At 45.9% G+C, this 15,603-nt stretch overlaps 1 protein-coding gene across 5 annotated transcripts in view; it reads right to left on the bottom strand.

Annotated features, from left to right (window-relative positions):
• Window positions 1-207: 207 nt before the first annotated feature.
• Window positions 208-15,603, bottom strand: part of TXNDC11 (thioredoxin domain containing 11) — a 61,959-nt gene continuing 46,563 nt past the window's right edge. For 4 of the 5 annotated variants that reach the window (XM_069486915.1, XM_069486917.1, XM_069486916.1 and 1 more), the window contains 5 exons: window positions 13,146-13,938; window positions 10,678-10,820; window positions 10,234-10,343; window positions 6,906-6,986; window positions 208-2,650 (listed from right to left, as the gene is read on the bottom strand). In XM_069486915.1, coding sequence (XP_069343016.1) covers window positions 2,032-2,650; window positions 6,906-6,986; window positions 10,234-10,343; window positions 10,678-10,820; window positions 13,146-13,938 — 1,746 coding nt within the window. In that variant the 3' untranslated portion in view covers window positions 208-2,031. The remainder of the gene's footprint in view (window positions 2,651-6,905; window positions 6,987-10,233; window positions 10,344-10,677; window positions 10,821-13,145; window positions 13,939-15,603) is intronic. The other variant, XM_069486914.1, reaches the window with a different exon arrangement.

Raw genomic sequence — 15,603 nt, 5'->3', positions numbered from 1 at the left:
CCCGTGGGTCTAGAGCATGCTGAGCACTTCCCCTTGGTGCGGCCTGGCTGCACTCGCCCTGGTCCTCGGGAACACCCAAGCCTACGGTGGCTACTTTCAGTCTGAAACCCAGTTGGCCCAAGAAAGAGAAAAAGTGTTTTTTGTTTTGTTTCTGTGTTTAGTATTTTCTGCACTGGAGGGGGAGGGGGGGGAGGGACTATTGAGGTTTCTGTTTTTTTCCCCTCTATCCTTTTTCACAAGTTAGCTTCCTTTCCTCTCTGATATGGGTATCGGATTTCACTCTCTGTGGATCTGGAGATTGTGTCTTGAGTCCCCTGACCCGGCCCTAAAGGCACCGCGTGCCCGTGGAAAGCCATTTCTCATGTCACACAGGAGCCCCCAGACCACTCCTGCCTGCCCGAGCCTCGTGCAGGGGCAGGGGGTGGATTTCCAGGGCGGGGCTTGGTTCCTGCCCAAGATGACGAGTTGGTGGCTCTCATTCAAGCCAGCGCCTCAGCAGCCTGCATCTCCAAGGTATCGTTTCAGTGAACTTGCTTAGATTCTTAATCTCACCCCTGTAAGCACATTCTAAACTATTATGATTAAAACGTGATTTGTGTTGGCATCCTCGGTAATAAACCGGAGGCCAGTCCCTGCTTAACCACGGAGTGCAGGCCCTTAAGCACTTGAGCTTAGAGCACTCCTCTGGCCTCACCCAAGCCGCCTCTAAAAAGCATGTTGAACTAATCCACTTTCTAGAACCCCAAGGGGGAGCTGTAGGAAACACCTCTTTTTAGCAGCATACACCTAAACTAGGGTCAAACGTAAGTAACGGGTGGGGAGAAGGATAGCTCACCGGGCCATTTGGGCTGAGGGCAGTCACGACACAGCAGGTGGGCTCTTGAGAAACCCTTAGGAAGCAGGAGAGGAAACACTTTTGGCCACTAACGGGGTGACCAAGCTTGGGAAGAGGTGACCATGGGACAGGTGGGATGTCAGCAGAGGCCCTGCAGGTGCAGTGGGCAGGACACCTGGCGGGATAGGGAGGGGGGATCCAGCCACTGAAGCCAGGCCTAGGAGGGAGAATCGAAGTTCCCAAGCTGCCGATTGGAAGATCAGGGAGAAGGTTTGCTTTGGTGAGTTAGAAAAGGCTGGGGTGTTCGATCCATCCCCTCGCGTCTCAGAACCAGGCTTTCTACCTCTACTCTCACCGAAGCCAGCAGCATAAACCTAGGCTGTTTTTCCTTCAGCTCCACACCTGAGTCACCCGGGAGCAGCTGGGATTTGCATTTTCCGTCTCTGAGCCTGACCCCTGGCACTGACCAATGCTTGATTGTCAACACTCACCTGTGGTTCCTAACGTGCCAGTGAAGTTCTGGTTTTGAAATGATTAAACATTGCTTTCTCTTCAGTTTCACTTGAGGTTTTCTTATGCCACTCCCGGTGGCCAGGGGCATCCCTGGAGTTTGAGTCAGGCCCAGCAGAGCGTGGTGCGGAAGGGTGAGAGGCTGGGGGGGTGGTGGTGGTGGGGTCTTTGGGAGGAACAAGAAAATACCTGTAGAACTAGTGAAAACCACATAATCTCTCTCGCTGTTCTTATTTATCAGTAGCTACTTTTTTTAGTGTAGACACCAGAGCCACACACTCAATGGCTTAGTAAGTTATGACTTCTCTTTGAATTCTTTCTGAATAGCCCAACTGTTGCGTTCAAGTTTTCTGACTAATCGAGACATTAAGCTTTCATTCTTCATATCATCGCAGAAGCAACAGTAGGGGAATGAGGAGGGAACTCTTGACACTGAGCCACTAAAATATGGACTAATTTCTCAGACAAATCCTCAAACGGACTGTGCTGTTTCTGTCTCAAAGCTACCAAGTTTGTGCAATAAGTGGAAGGGATGTCATCCCTCTTCAACAAACGCTGACTGACATTCAAGTTGATTTTCTAGACCACTGAGAAAAATCTTTATTTACAATAAATTTCAATAAAATTTGCATAAATATATTCCCAATGTACAGTTTTCATCTCTGATTTCTTCATGTCATTTTGAGTTAGTCTGTCCTGTTGTCACTCCTTTCGGACGCCAGCATGGAGCTGATGTCGGAAGGTGGCGGGGTGCTGCCCGAGGGCTCGGGGTGCTCGGGGCGTGCCTTTCTCGGGGGAGCCAGGTTTCCAGCTCCGTCCTTGCCTTCCAGTTTTCTCTCCATGGTGGCCACCAGGATCTTGAGCCAGGTGTTCTCGGTGAGGAGGTTTTCCGAGGCGTCGGCCAGCTCCTGCAGCTTGCGGGCCAGCGCCTCGAGCTCACGGGTCTTCTGTTGGTGCAGGGCCTGCAGCCGCACGCTGTGCTGCTGGAGCAGGCGGTGCTGCTCCTCCAGGGCCTGCTGCTGTCGCCGCAGCCGGTGTTCGTCCCTGCGGGCGCTGGACAGCCAGAACTCGACCTGCCCTTGTGCGCGCTGGAGGCTGCTTATTTCTGCCCTCAGCTTCTGGATCTCTCTCTCCAAGTGGGAGATGTGCCCCTGCTGTAGGACGGCCTCACTCCGAAGACACTCTTTGGTAGGCGGGTCAGCCATGTTCCAGGGCGACACGGGCTTCGAATGATGGAGAATGAACCGCAGCAGGTTTGGAAGGGTGATGGGCAGGTCTTCGGGGTACTTGACACTGAGGTCCTTTCTGGAGAGGAAGGGAAAGGATCAAAGGCGTGAGTCATGCCAACACGCCTAGTCCAAAACCAGACCCGGCCGTCTACGTCTTACCAAGAAAAGGCACTCCAAGGATTTTACTCAAAGTCAGTAAGGAAAATGTTGCCTGGGCAAGAAATTCTCTACAAAGCAAGGATGTCCCGTATGGTTGTTCTGTAATTAAGGTGGCTTCTCTTAAACATGTCTGCTCCTGAGGCCAGAGCTCAGTTTCTATATACAACCCTCTAAGAAAAACAAGAGCTCCCAGACCCGAGCCTAAAGCCAGTGACACAGGGCACCGAGGCTCAGTGGCCATGTTGGGCCTGGGGCACGACTGTCACCTGTATCTTTCCTGTACCCATCGACAGTGCCTGTGAAATAGGAAAAACCTGAAACGCACAGCCTGTTTCTGCGGCAGTCATTTATTCCACATTATCTGAGGCCGGGGTTCTCAGCCAAGGGTGGCTGTGGCCCCCAGGGTACATTTGGCTGGTGCCTGGGGAGGTGCCCCTGGCAAGCAGACCAACCAGGGCACTCCGATGAAGTAAGGCTGCCCGACCCCGGGAGTACAGAGTAAGGAGGGAGGGTGACAAAGGAAAAGGTTCTCCTCCACAGCTTTGTTCCAGGTTCTGATTTAGAAAATTCCTTTTTAGAACTTGTCATTTAATTGTCTGACAAGCAAAGTTTCTCTCTCAGATCTATTTACTTGTGCATGCACAGTCTGGCTGCATTAATCAAAACTGCCGGCTTCATGCATTTATGCATGAGCTGCACCAACAGACGCTGATGTCTCCCTTAGTATCAGAGGAACGGAGGTGGACAGCAGGGCTCGGGGCCAGCTGCCGCAGCACAGTCACAGGGCTCTGCTCACTGTCATGTGCTCTTAGACGAGCAACTTCTCTGTGCTTCTGAACTACTTCCTCTGTGAAATGGGGACAAGAAGAGTGTCACCTACCTCATGGGACTGTTGTACAGGATTAAGTGAGCTAATAAGTGAATGATCGGTGAATGTCAGCTTTGTAAAAAATTGCATTGTTCCTTAAGAAACAAACAGGAAATTACTAATTAAAAGCTCCACACACAAAGCCAGTGGCCAAATACCTAAAATGACAAAGGGTGTTCTCTTAATGAGTAGCCTTTCCCTATCAAATAAAAACCACAAGGAAATTAAAGTCAGATATGCCCCATTTTACACAGTGTTTATGGAAACTTCCAGGTAATAGCAAACATAAATAAGAAGTTGGAACCTTGCATGTAAATTGAAAATTTGGGGTAAGTATTCAACTATCCCCTCCTTTTAAGCAGTTTCCTTAACACTTAAGCTCTCTTTAAGTGGGGCATCCCAGCCATTCAAGTGACAACTGAAAACACGGCTTAGCCCTGTGAAGTGGGCGTGTGAAAGGATCTGCGGAGGCTGCATCTGCCACTGTGTTCTCCTGCACAAACCTGGTCTAGGGCACAGTCAAGGTGACTTATCCCCCCGGCAAGAGCTGCAGAGACATCTCAGTGTGTCTGTCTGGAGACATTTACAGGACAGACGGTGCCATTTGTAAGCATGCATCTTAGAGGTCTTGGTGCAATTGCTACGAATCTCCCTAACAGGCCAAAAGGACAGGGAGATGCTATCATGCCTTTTTTTTTTTTTTTTTTGAGACAGAGTCTTGCTCTGTCACCCTGGCTAGAGTGCAGTGGTGTCGTCATAGGTCACACTCCTGGGCTTAAGAGATCCTGCTGCCTCAGCCTCCCAAGTATCTGGGACTACATGCGTGCTACGACCACACCTGGCTAATTTTCCTTTTTTTTTTTTAATAGAAACGGGGTCTCGCTCTTGCTTAGGCTGGTCTCAAACTCCTGAGCTCAAGTGATCCTCCCGCCTCGGTCTCCCAGGCTGCTAAGATTATAGGCGTGAGCTACTGTGCCTAGCCACTTCCATGCTTTTTAAAAGTAGCAAGGACATGAGTGTCAACAACCTACTTCCAAAATAGCAGTAGTCTGAAAGTTTGGTGGTAAAAGGTCCCACTGTTTATTTGACTCCCCTCTAATCCCGAGGAGGGGTGGGGCACGCCTCTGAAGAAATGTAGTCCTTCCCCTGGGACACATCAGAGTCTCTTGGTAGAGCATACTCCCCGCCCCCCGCCACCAGCCCCTCGGCCCCTGGCCTGGTGACAGGCCAGAGCACCTGCACCTTGAAATGTCACACACAGCCTGATGCAAGCGCTGGCTGGGAGGAGTGCTCTTAGACGCCCCTGCACGGGAAGGTTAAGTCTCCCTCAAGGCCCCAGCCCGGCCTCCTGCCTCCAGTAGGAGGACAGGCTCTTTCACATGGTTTTTCTCCTTCATGATCTTTAGAAATAAGGATGTGTTCTTTGTGAACAACTTACAAGGGACATAAAAGACATACAAGAAACATCTGCAATCCACTTGCAGTCTTCACTGCTTTGAAGTAATCAACACCTTGACATTTTCCCCTGCTGTACACATTTGCAACTAGCACATGCACGAGTTTCTGTTCTATCACAATGCATGTACAATTTTATATTCTTTTCACTAAAAATAGCATAAGCAAGTGAACCGTGAAAAAGGTCTTATGTGTTATCAAACAGCCTTTTTCATTTCCTCTTTTGCAAGCTGTCAGCTCACATCATTTGCCCATTTACCTTCTGGCTAAAGCACTCGCTCACTGTGGGCCAGCTAATGATGAGCTTACTCCACTTCTGACTACCATTTATTTTTAGGAAATGAGAAAAATTCCATTCTAAAGCCACAGGGCTTTGGTTTACCAAGCTCTTTCCATTAAAATAGAACTGCTCAGGCTTCTCATATTCAATATTTACATTCCTGACCTTTCCTGTTCAAGGAAAATAGTAGGGGCAGCAACCGTCCAGCATATGTCTGGAGAACAAACTCATCTCCATGTTTACTACGCCAGGCAGCTCCAGAATGAAAGTCACTCGACCCAGATACAGGCCTCCAAACAACCCGCCGCCGTGCTACCTGTTGTGTGTGTGTCTCTCAGTATACATTTATTTTTTCCAGTTGCTGAGAACTACTACATGCAAAGGCATTTGCTGGGTTCTGTAACTGTAATGCTTTTCCAAACTATGTTTAGAATTCAAAACCTACACTTCATTAAACTACGTGTCCAACTTCTGTCCTGCACAGATGAAATTGCTAGTGTTACTGTCCCTGATTCCTTGACTACATGGCAATTTAAACACTTCTTAGAAAGAAAAAGGCTCATCACGACTCAGTCAGCAATAGAATAGGGTGAGTCACATTCTGTTTTTAGTGCATGACTTGACAAGACCCTACTACCACAGGAAGTATTCCAGCAAAAATTATTTGAGATAAAGAGCAAAAACGAAGGAAATGATCCACAGACACCAAGGAGGCACTCTCCTACAGAAATGTGACAAGCAGAGCAATGGCCACACTGAATCGTAACAGGGAGGCAGGAAATGAAAACAGCCAACGTCACACATGAGTCAGGGACCTCCCTAAATGATCCTGCAAACACTTCCCTGTAGAGAAGATATAGTCAAAGCCATATGACTTCATCCCCAAGAGGACCCAACCTTCTAAAAACCACCGAGACTCTGTAAAAAGGGAGCGAACATCCAGCTGCTCAGGCTGTTAAGGGCCAAGAGTTCATGTCCTCTACTACTGAAACACTGGCACCCACATTCCCTAACTGTGAAGTCCGCTCCCCCTTTGCTAACATCCCACCCACCCTGCTTGCCGGGGCTTTCAAGGTAGTGGCTGTAGTAACTGAGCTTGGAATACTACTCAAGCAAATGTGAAAAGATCAAGTGACCACGGCATGGCAGACGTTCGCAGCAGGCTGCACCCGTGCGGAGAAAGCTCTGCTGCAGGGCTCCTTGACTCCGAGCAGGGACGGTGCTGCACAGGGGAAGGCTCGGCGAGGGCAGGGCTCCACAGACACGGGGCTCCACCCTGTCAGTCCCCGCATCCTCTGTACGTTCATGCAGGCTGTGAAAGCTAACCAATCCTGATGGCCACATTCATGCTCATGTAAGAAACAGACTCTGAGAAGAACAGACCTCCTTAAAAAAAATCCATACCTCACATGACATCCTGACACTAAAGCCCTTCCAGCATATATCCCTAAGGGCACACTTTTTGAACAGTTTAGTCATAACAAATGATTTACATCTTAAACTCATTTCATTTTCAGACAGCAACAAAAGAATCTCATCTGTCCCAAATTGAAAAAAATTCAGCATTACCTGTTGCAGGGGAAAAACATGACAGTAGGAAGACGGTCAACCATAAATTCCCAAGGAAGATCATTCTGAGACACATCAATCCTGACAAAGGGAAAGAACAAAAAAAAGTAAAAGATCAGCCCAAGAAACCCCAGCTTGAAAGAATCTTCTCGACAACAGAGAAACCTGGTGCCCTGTCCACACCCCACACTGGCCAGCCCCTTCTTGGTGAGTGCACTGCCGGGTGTAAGTTGGGCACTGTACTTCCAAGACATGCAGCTTTCCACCAAAAGGTAATAAATACCGTGTCCTGAAAGTAAAAACGAACTTCCTAAAAGTGCCTCACGGACACCTGACTAGTCACACACCTAACAGGGTCTGGCCAAGTATTTTAAGGCCTGAATTATCTCTGGAAAAAGAAAGGAAATCGCTAAGCAAAATACATCAAGCTTCTCTGATGATGCAACTTTGTACCTTCCTTTATACGTTGTAAATCTGGTTGGAGGCCAAAAACAGTGTACTTACTGGGCAGACTTTAGATTAATTTTCCAATACAGAAAATGACATCTGTACTAAATCACCCAACCAGTGCTCGATCACCATGGCGCTTGCTACCGCAACTGCTCCAGGGGCGGCTGGCACCCAGCTGGGCTCACAGCCAGGCCCCCACACCGGGGCCGGGCAGACCCGGGGCCACAACAGCATCCGCAGAGGAAGGGGCCGCACCATCCTTGCGGAAGGGCTGCTTGGCCAGTATTCACGAACGGTGCATACAAACGATGGAAATGTTTTTTTTTTTCTTCTATTTTTCGTAGAGACGGGGTCTCGCTCTTGCTCAGGCTGGTCTTGAACTCCTGAGCTCAAACGATCCACCCGCCTCGGCCTCCCAGAGTGCTAGGATTACAGGCGTGAGCCACCGCGCCCGGCCGGAAATGTTTTGAATCATTAAATTGACAGAAGTTTTCAGAAAGCAGAAAGGGGTCAGGGATGAGTGTCATGGATTTGTCCAAAAGGATGAAATTCACTTTTTAAAAGAAATAAAAACCATTTTACTACATCTTTACTAACAAAATGGCACTCCTGCCTCTGCCTGTGCCAGCCTACCTGAAACGTTAGAGTGCCATTTTTTACACAAGTGGTACCAACCACCATATTCTATATTCAACACTTTCTTCCTCCTGATTTTTACTTCAAAGAAAGGGCAAACCGTGAAAGAAAAACAATGTAAAAATCCACTCAGAATTCCACAGGGCTACTTGGGACCTTCTCTGTGGGATTCTCATTTAGGCTTCGTCTATGTGCTTACATAGTTTTGAGAGCAACTGTCACATATTTCATGCTCTATTCTTTCCAATAGATTGTATGAAAAGCACTGTTTTAATGAAGGGACAAAAATCCCACCAAATGCCCAGCCATGATTCACTTAACCATCTCTCTACTGGTGGGTATAGATAACACTATGATAACTAGCTCATGCTTCTCTGGAATTCCTATTTCATTAAATTCTTCAAAGTAAAATTAGCTGGGTCAAAAATGCACAATCGTTTTTGCTGATTTCTTGTAAATGTTGCCAAAATGCTTTCCAAAAGGGTTATGGCAATGTACTCATTCCATTAGCTACATCTGACTGTAGCCAATTTTACTTCATTTTAGCCATAAAGAGTTTGTCACTTAAAAGCATTTATTAAATAAGTATAAATGGCATTTTGTTATTGTCTTAATTTACATTACATTGTAATTTCCCCATTTGTTTATTTACTCTCTCTTCTTACATGAAAACCCCGTTCATACGCTTGTTCACACTGGAGTTTCTTAAACTCTTAAACTTAGTTCACACTGGAGTTTCACTGGTTTCTTGAACCATTGTAATTTCTTAACCATTTTAATTCTGCAGGGTCTGGAGTATGAATACTTGATTCTGAATCCTGGTCTCTCAATTATAAGCTGTGTGACTTGGGGCAAGTTGCCTAATCTTTCTGTGTCTCAATTTCCTCTTCAATAAAAAGAGAGTGATAACCATACTGACTTCACAGAGTGTCCCGAGGATTAAGTCAGATAATAATGTACATGCAAAAATCTCTCAGCATAGAACTCCTCAAATTTGGCTCTAAGTATTACCTACAGTTACATATGACAAATGAAATACAGATGCTGTAAAATACATTAATGGTCCCCTTTTTTAGTCTGTTTTCCTTAATTTGTTTTCTTTGCACATATTTCTAGTGGAATCTGTTCATCTTTCTTTCATTATTTTTTCAACTGCTTCTACTTTGGAAAGTTTCCATCTCTCAAAGGAACTAGCAAATCAAATACTCTGTCTTCTGTTTTTTCTGTGATTTGATCTTCTATGTTTAACTCTCATCTATCTGGAGTTTTGTGGGGAGGAGTTAATCTAAACAATCCCCCTCCCAAACTGCTTACTACTTCATCTAAAAATTCTGTATCTGAGCCTTCTTTAAAAAACAAAAAAAATTGGCTGGGCACGGTGGCTCACGCCTATAATCCTAGCACTCCGGGAGGCCGAGGTGGGAGGATTGCTCAAGGTCAGGAGTTCGAGACCAGCCTGAGCAAGAGCGAGACCCCGTCTCTACTAAAAAAAATAGAAAGAAATGATCTGGACAGCTAAAAATATATATAGAAAAAAATGAGCCGGGCATGGTAGCACATGCCTGTAGCCCCAGCTACTCGGTAGGCTTATGCAGAAGGATTGCTTGAGCCCAGGATTGAGCCCAGGAGTTTGAGGTTGCTGTGAGCTAGGCTGATGCCACAGCACTCTAGCCCGGGAAACAGAGCAAGACTCTGTTTCAAAAAAAAACAAAAACAAAAAAATTTAGATTTTTTTTTTTTTTTCCATTTACTCAAGAGCCTAAGTATAGTACCCATGGAATCATAAAACTAGAACACGTGGATATCAATGATCCTTCCTCTTAACTTCACAAATGAGGAGGAAAATAAGGGCTGGTGGAGAGATTTGCTCCAAGTCCCAGGGCTGGCTGGCAACTCCTGGGGCGACCTTCCCACGGTATTCCGAGGAGCTGGCCACTTGGGGGCCCATCCTGGTGACAAGGTCGGTGCTCTTTCCACAGACCTGCACTCACCCACCTATGAATTCAATCAGGGCTAAACATCAACATCGTGGAAGGAACACACAGAATTCATCAGGGGATGTTTGGTTTTAGTAAGGCTTTGCTCATGGCTTCAGCCTGACAATTAAATCCAACCAATGGGTCTTACCAAAGGTTAATGGAAAATGGGCAGACCCTCAAACACCATATGGCCAAGCTGCAAAAAAAAAAAAAAAAAGTGACTGCGTGGGCATGCAGCCCCAAGTGCTGCAGAACGGGCTTACCTTGCTACAGTGAACGCATCCGTCGGCAGGAGACGAGCTAGCTGGATAAAGACGTGATTGAGGGATGGACAGAAGCCACACCACTGTGCATAATAAAGCAGCAGGACGTCCTGTGGGAAGGGGAAGAGGCCCGTTACTGGCACCTGAGAAACAGGCTCCCCCCAGTTCTTTACTGTGCTGAGAACCCAGCAGGCATTCAATAAATGCCGCCTATGCAGAAATTGTGAAAAATGTCATCTTTAGATCTTTCCAATTATGTGCTTTCTTAAGGGCTTTCTGCAATTAGAAAACCACCATGTAATTCCCTCATGTTCCACAATCAGACTGCCACGTGGTTCCTCTTGTGTACGTCAAAAACAGCCGCTCACCCCAACAACTGCAGCTTTGGAAATTATTTTAATAGAGATAGATGGCTTACTTTTTGCCTCTCTTACGACTCCATACCTGTTTTTGAAGGACTACTTCCCAAAAGGAATCAGTTGTCACTTCAGTGATTAAACGCTGAGAAGGGAACTGGGCAGACTCACTTCCAATGAGATGCCTTTTCAAGGGACTGTAGAGAACGCTGAAGTTTTGAATAAAGGACTCTAAAAATAAAGAGAGAATGAGATCAACTCTTCTCTAGGTACCAGGAAAGCAGCTGGCCTACTTTAAACTCCACATTTTAAAAACTGGAATGACTTCACAGGCTCACATTTTTAACTCATTTCACATATAAGCAAAACCCTGAACAAAGCTGCCAGGGCGGCATCAGGCTTAGCTCTGGTAGTATTAACTCAGTGGACAGTAATTTAGATAACAAAACACCATGCAGCGTTAGATGCCCTGACATTCACGGACTAGGGAACTCTATTCTTCTCTAAAAAGACTGATCCACAAATAGACACCAAGTAAGACTGCATAAATCATCAACAAGCCACAATCTTTTCAGGACATTTTGAACTACAATACTAAAGTTGTATGAAGGTACAAAGGTTAGCATAACTACAAATGCAGTAATTGCACAAGCTATAATAATGTGGAATATGTTTAAATGTTCATTAATTTGAGGACAAGCAGCTACGGTTTTTTATTTCCTTTATTAAAGTTCTTCAAGTTTCTTTTTTAAAAGGTTAGGAAAAATAAACTCAATTATATGTAGTGCAGAAACACATAAATAAAACCTAAAAATACTCAAAAACCTAACTTGAACCAACAGTTTGACCCTCCCCACAGATTCTGCCATCTTCAGAGTCCTTTGCCTCATCTGCACTAACACTAACTTCAGTTTCACTTCTTTTTCTTTCTTCTAACTCCCTCCATTTTGAGGTCCTAAGGGACAGTGAAATGCGCAGAATGGAGGAGGAAGTGAAGAATGTCATGTGAATACTAAAGAGAATTCCTGATCAGCATCTGAATAACACTTAGTTGGCCATATTTTTGACACATAAAACCAAGAATTGTTTCCTATCTGAATGAAGCCTAAATTCTGAAACTGCCCTTAGAGACAGCTGACTTGTATGTTAACTCTCTAAACTGACAATGACACTCATTTTTTTTTTGTCTGTTTGTTTTTTCACAAGGGCCCCTAAAAATTCTGTCACCAACTACAGGACAAAGAATAGCTGAGCTAGACATTTCTGAGTAGATACAGAAGATGGAAAGAAATCTGAAGAAGGCTTCTTTCAATTACCCTTAAATTCAAAGTGAACACATGATGAGCTGATCATCAAACAATTGAGTATTACTGAACAGAATTCAGGAAAATTCAATGCACACTTACTTTAAAAATACATGCTACTTTCATCGTAAGAAAACCCAATACACCAAAATAATTTTAGAAAGCCTGAATTAGGAATAATATCAACAGAGTATGCCCTTCATAAAGTGACTGGACACAGGGTTCCTTTAAACACTGAGGAGTGTTTAAATGTTTATAATATATAATTTGATATAGAAAAATCAGTATTTACATAAGCCTTTTCACAAACATTTCTAATGTAAGAAACAAGCTTCACCTGGATTTAAAAGAGGATGGCTGAAAGGACTAGTATTTACGAGCTGAGTTTACTTTTGATTTCATACTTTGTAAAACTTGAAATAAAAAGTTTCCTTCCTACAAAATTCCTCCTTTCACCATTTGGCAAACACTGACCCTCCCTCATGTTTCCAATGAAGCTGAACTAACATGGCTTTTGAATTCTCACTTCCTTGTGTGTACATCCAGGACGTCAGCAGAGTCCTGGGAACAGGACAGCATGGGACAGTTCACGGCTGCTGCTGAGCCCCAGGGGCAAACTCTGGATATTTTCCCACAATGGAGCCTTACCCCCCAAAAAGTGGTTTTTGCTGGTTTGCGACTTGACCCTTGTTTACTGCACATGATGCTTGTCTGGGCACTTGAGGTCACAGCAGCTCCCTCAACACATCATAAAACAGCTGCAGAACAAATTAGGTCTGGTGGCCTTGATACCCAACACATTTAAACCTGTGAAACCAAACGGGACGCAAGGTGGTCCTATTTTTTCACTGCTTGCAGTTTAAGCTCCTTTATAATGAAGCAGCTGTCATTGCTCACATTCTTCAGCCCCCGGGGGCGTCCCACCAGACTGGCTCCACCTCCCTGCCCAGTCCCCACTGACTGCAGCTGGCTCTACCTTAGAAATGTGACTGGAACGGCCAATCTAAAAATTCGGACACTTACCCCACCATGATCTAAATGACAAACTTTTCCAATTTGGATTTAGGAAGTTGCATTCAACAGACAAAACTAGCTTCTTCTAAAATTATGACCAATTGTGGTCTAAGGATTTAAAATGAGCTACAGAGCTGACACCCCCACAACCAAATGTAATGAGACCCCTCAATAAAAGGTACCTATATTAAGTTAAGCAAAACTTATTATGCCTGGGGAAGTGGACCGCCCACGGTACCTAGGGTGAACTTCATGAGAGCTTGTTTTGGATCCAAGATATAGTGAGACTCTTCTTTCACATCAACAATTGCAGCAAATTCTTTTACCCGAGTGGAGCTTGGAGCACCCAGTCTCTCTGCATATAACCAAAATAAATTTGAATCCAAAAGGTAGATGTTCAGGGTCTTGTTGGTTCTGCAGCTCAGGCCTGTGAAGTTTGTGCTCGTCATGTCCACTTCAGGAAAGAGATACCTGTTCTCCTCAATGTGAGGAACGGTGCTTGGAGCATCAACCTCACATTTCTTCTCGAGGGAAGAAAATGCAATGGTCGGGGCTTCAAAGACATCTTGTTCAGAATCAATAAAGCCTGCCACACCCCTGTTTATGGTCCTGCAACATGCAGTGTAGTAGCTGAAAGGGCTGTAGGAAATTAAAAAATTGCTGCATTCTATGCTGTCTGATGCCCCATGATAAAAGGTCTGCTCCTTGAGGTAGAAAGAATCCAGAGCTGCTGCCATCTCAAAAAAGCTGCACTGTGGCATGCTGACCGAGCTCGGCTTTATGCCCCCCGCGGTCTGGTTGACACACAGTTCACAGACGTTGTGGGTCCTGGAGAAGGAGTGCCACTGGGGCAGCACTACGGTGTTGCAGCAGGGGGGAGCTGTGATCAGCGGCGGGTCTGGCAGCTGTGCCGGCGGTTCCGGTGCCAGGGACTCCAGCGCTGGAGCGTCCACTCGCCGCAGGTGCTGAAGGAGGCGCTCCACCACCTGGTCCCCGTGACAGTTGTTGTACTCCAAGGCCACTTCGGTGATCTGAAATACGGAGCAGAGTTGGTGAGGGCGCTGGAGAACATCCTAGTCTAAGTCCCTGGCAGGAGGCTGGGCCAGGACTGCCTCAAAGAGGATGTGGTCACACCAAACCTATCAATAAAGAGGCCTGGATTATTTTTCAGAATGTGTCACTATTAACAAGCAATGAATTGTTCCAGAGATGGAAGGGGTCTCAGAGATGTCTTAGCCCACAGTAGCAGAAGATGAAGCCTGGAAAGGTGAAGTGGTCACCCCAGGACATAGGTCCAGGATGTCAAAGAACCAGGAACAGCATTTCTCTCAACTCTCAGTTGAGTGCATTTTTCTTTTCTTTTTTTTTTTTTTTTTGAGACAGAGTGTCGCTTTGTTGCCCTGGCTAGAATGAGTGCCGTGGCGTCAGCCTAGCTCACAGCAACCTCAAACTCCTGGGCTTAAGCGATCCTACTGCCTCAGCCTCCCGAGTAGCTGGGACTACAGGCATGCGCCACCATGCCCGGCTTATTTTTTCTATATAGATTTTTAGTTGGCCGTATAATTTCTTTCTATTTTTAGTAGAGACGGGGTCTCGCTCTTGCTCAGGCTGGTCTTGAACTCCTGACCTCAAGCGATCCACCTGCCTCGGCCTCCCAGAGTGCTAGGATTACAGGCGTGAGCCACCGCGCCCGGCCGTGCATTTTTCTTTATACCTTTATGTTCCTCCATAATGTCTACTTTCTACCTCTTAACTGATAAGCTTAAAAACTTCCCCAACATCTAATGAGTGGACCAAAATATTTTACAGCACGTATGTTTCCAAATAAATTCACACCTCACGGAAGGCTACCAATTCCACCTGTTCCAAACCAACCCCCTCCCCCCACCTGCCGCCCCCACTTCGTCCTCTTGTACCAGCCTCTCTGGGAAAACGCAGCATCAAGCTAGAAACTCGGTTGACCCTCAACGTCTCTGTGTCACCACACGCCTCAAACCCCGCCAGCTCCGACTCCAGCGTGGCTCGGCAGACTCTCCTTTCCATCCCCACAGCCACAGCCTCCACTCAGGTCCTCAACTGTCAGACCCACACCATTTTCTCTCCCACCTCCATGGAGCCTCCACACTGCCACCTCTTACAGTAGTCCCCCCTGACCCGCGGTTTCGCTTTCTGCAGGTTCAGTTATCTATGGTCAATTCCAGTTCAAACATATTATTAAATGGAAAATTTCAGAAATAAACAATCCGTAAGTTTTAAATCACACACTGTTCTAAAGTATCATGATGAAACCTCTCGACACGCTGCCCAGGACATGAATCCCTCTGTCCGGGGATTTATGTGGCAAATAACTTTAAATGTTTGTCCCATAAATGTTTCCTTCCATTTTCTTTAATCAGAGAAATTTGTAAGTCTGAACACGATAACCATGCTTTCGCTTACCAAATTCATACTCTGTGAACACCTCAAAGAAATGTTTTTAAATTGGAAAACAAGTCACAAAGAAAGACTCTTTGCTGGCTGAGGTAAGCATTTCCTCTGATTAACAAGTTGTGTAATATACGTTGCAATGTCTTAAAACTTCTCTGGAACTTTCTAGAGACACCAGGGTGTCAGTGGCCTGACACTAGTGTCAGGGTCTGTTCTGTTCTGCGTGTGGGTGTGTACGTGCAGGTCTGTGTGGGCCTACGTGCAGGTGT

Source organism: Eulemur rufifrons, chromosome 14 (genome assembly GCF_041146395.1).
Source record: "Eulemur rufifrons isolate Redbay chromosome 14, OSU_ERuf_1, whole genome shotgun sequence".
In the NCBI taxonomy this organism is placed as follows: Eukaryota; Metazoa; Chordata; class Mammalia; order Primates; family Lemuridae; genus Eulemur; species Eulemur rufifrons.
The sequence above is the reverse complement of the archived record's forward strand: the minus strand, read 5'-3'. Positions and strand labels throughout refer to the sequence as shown.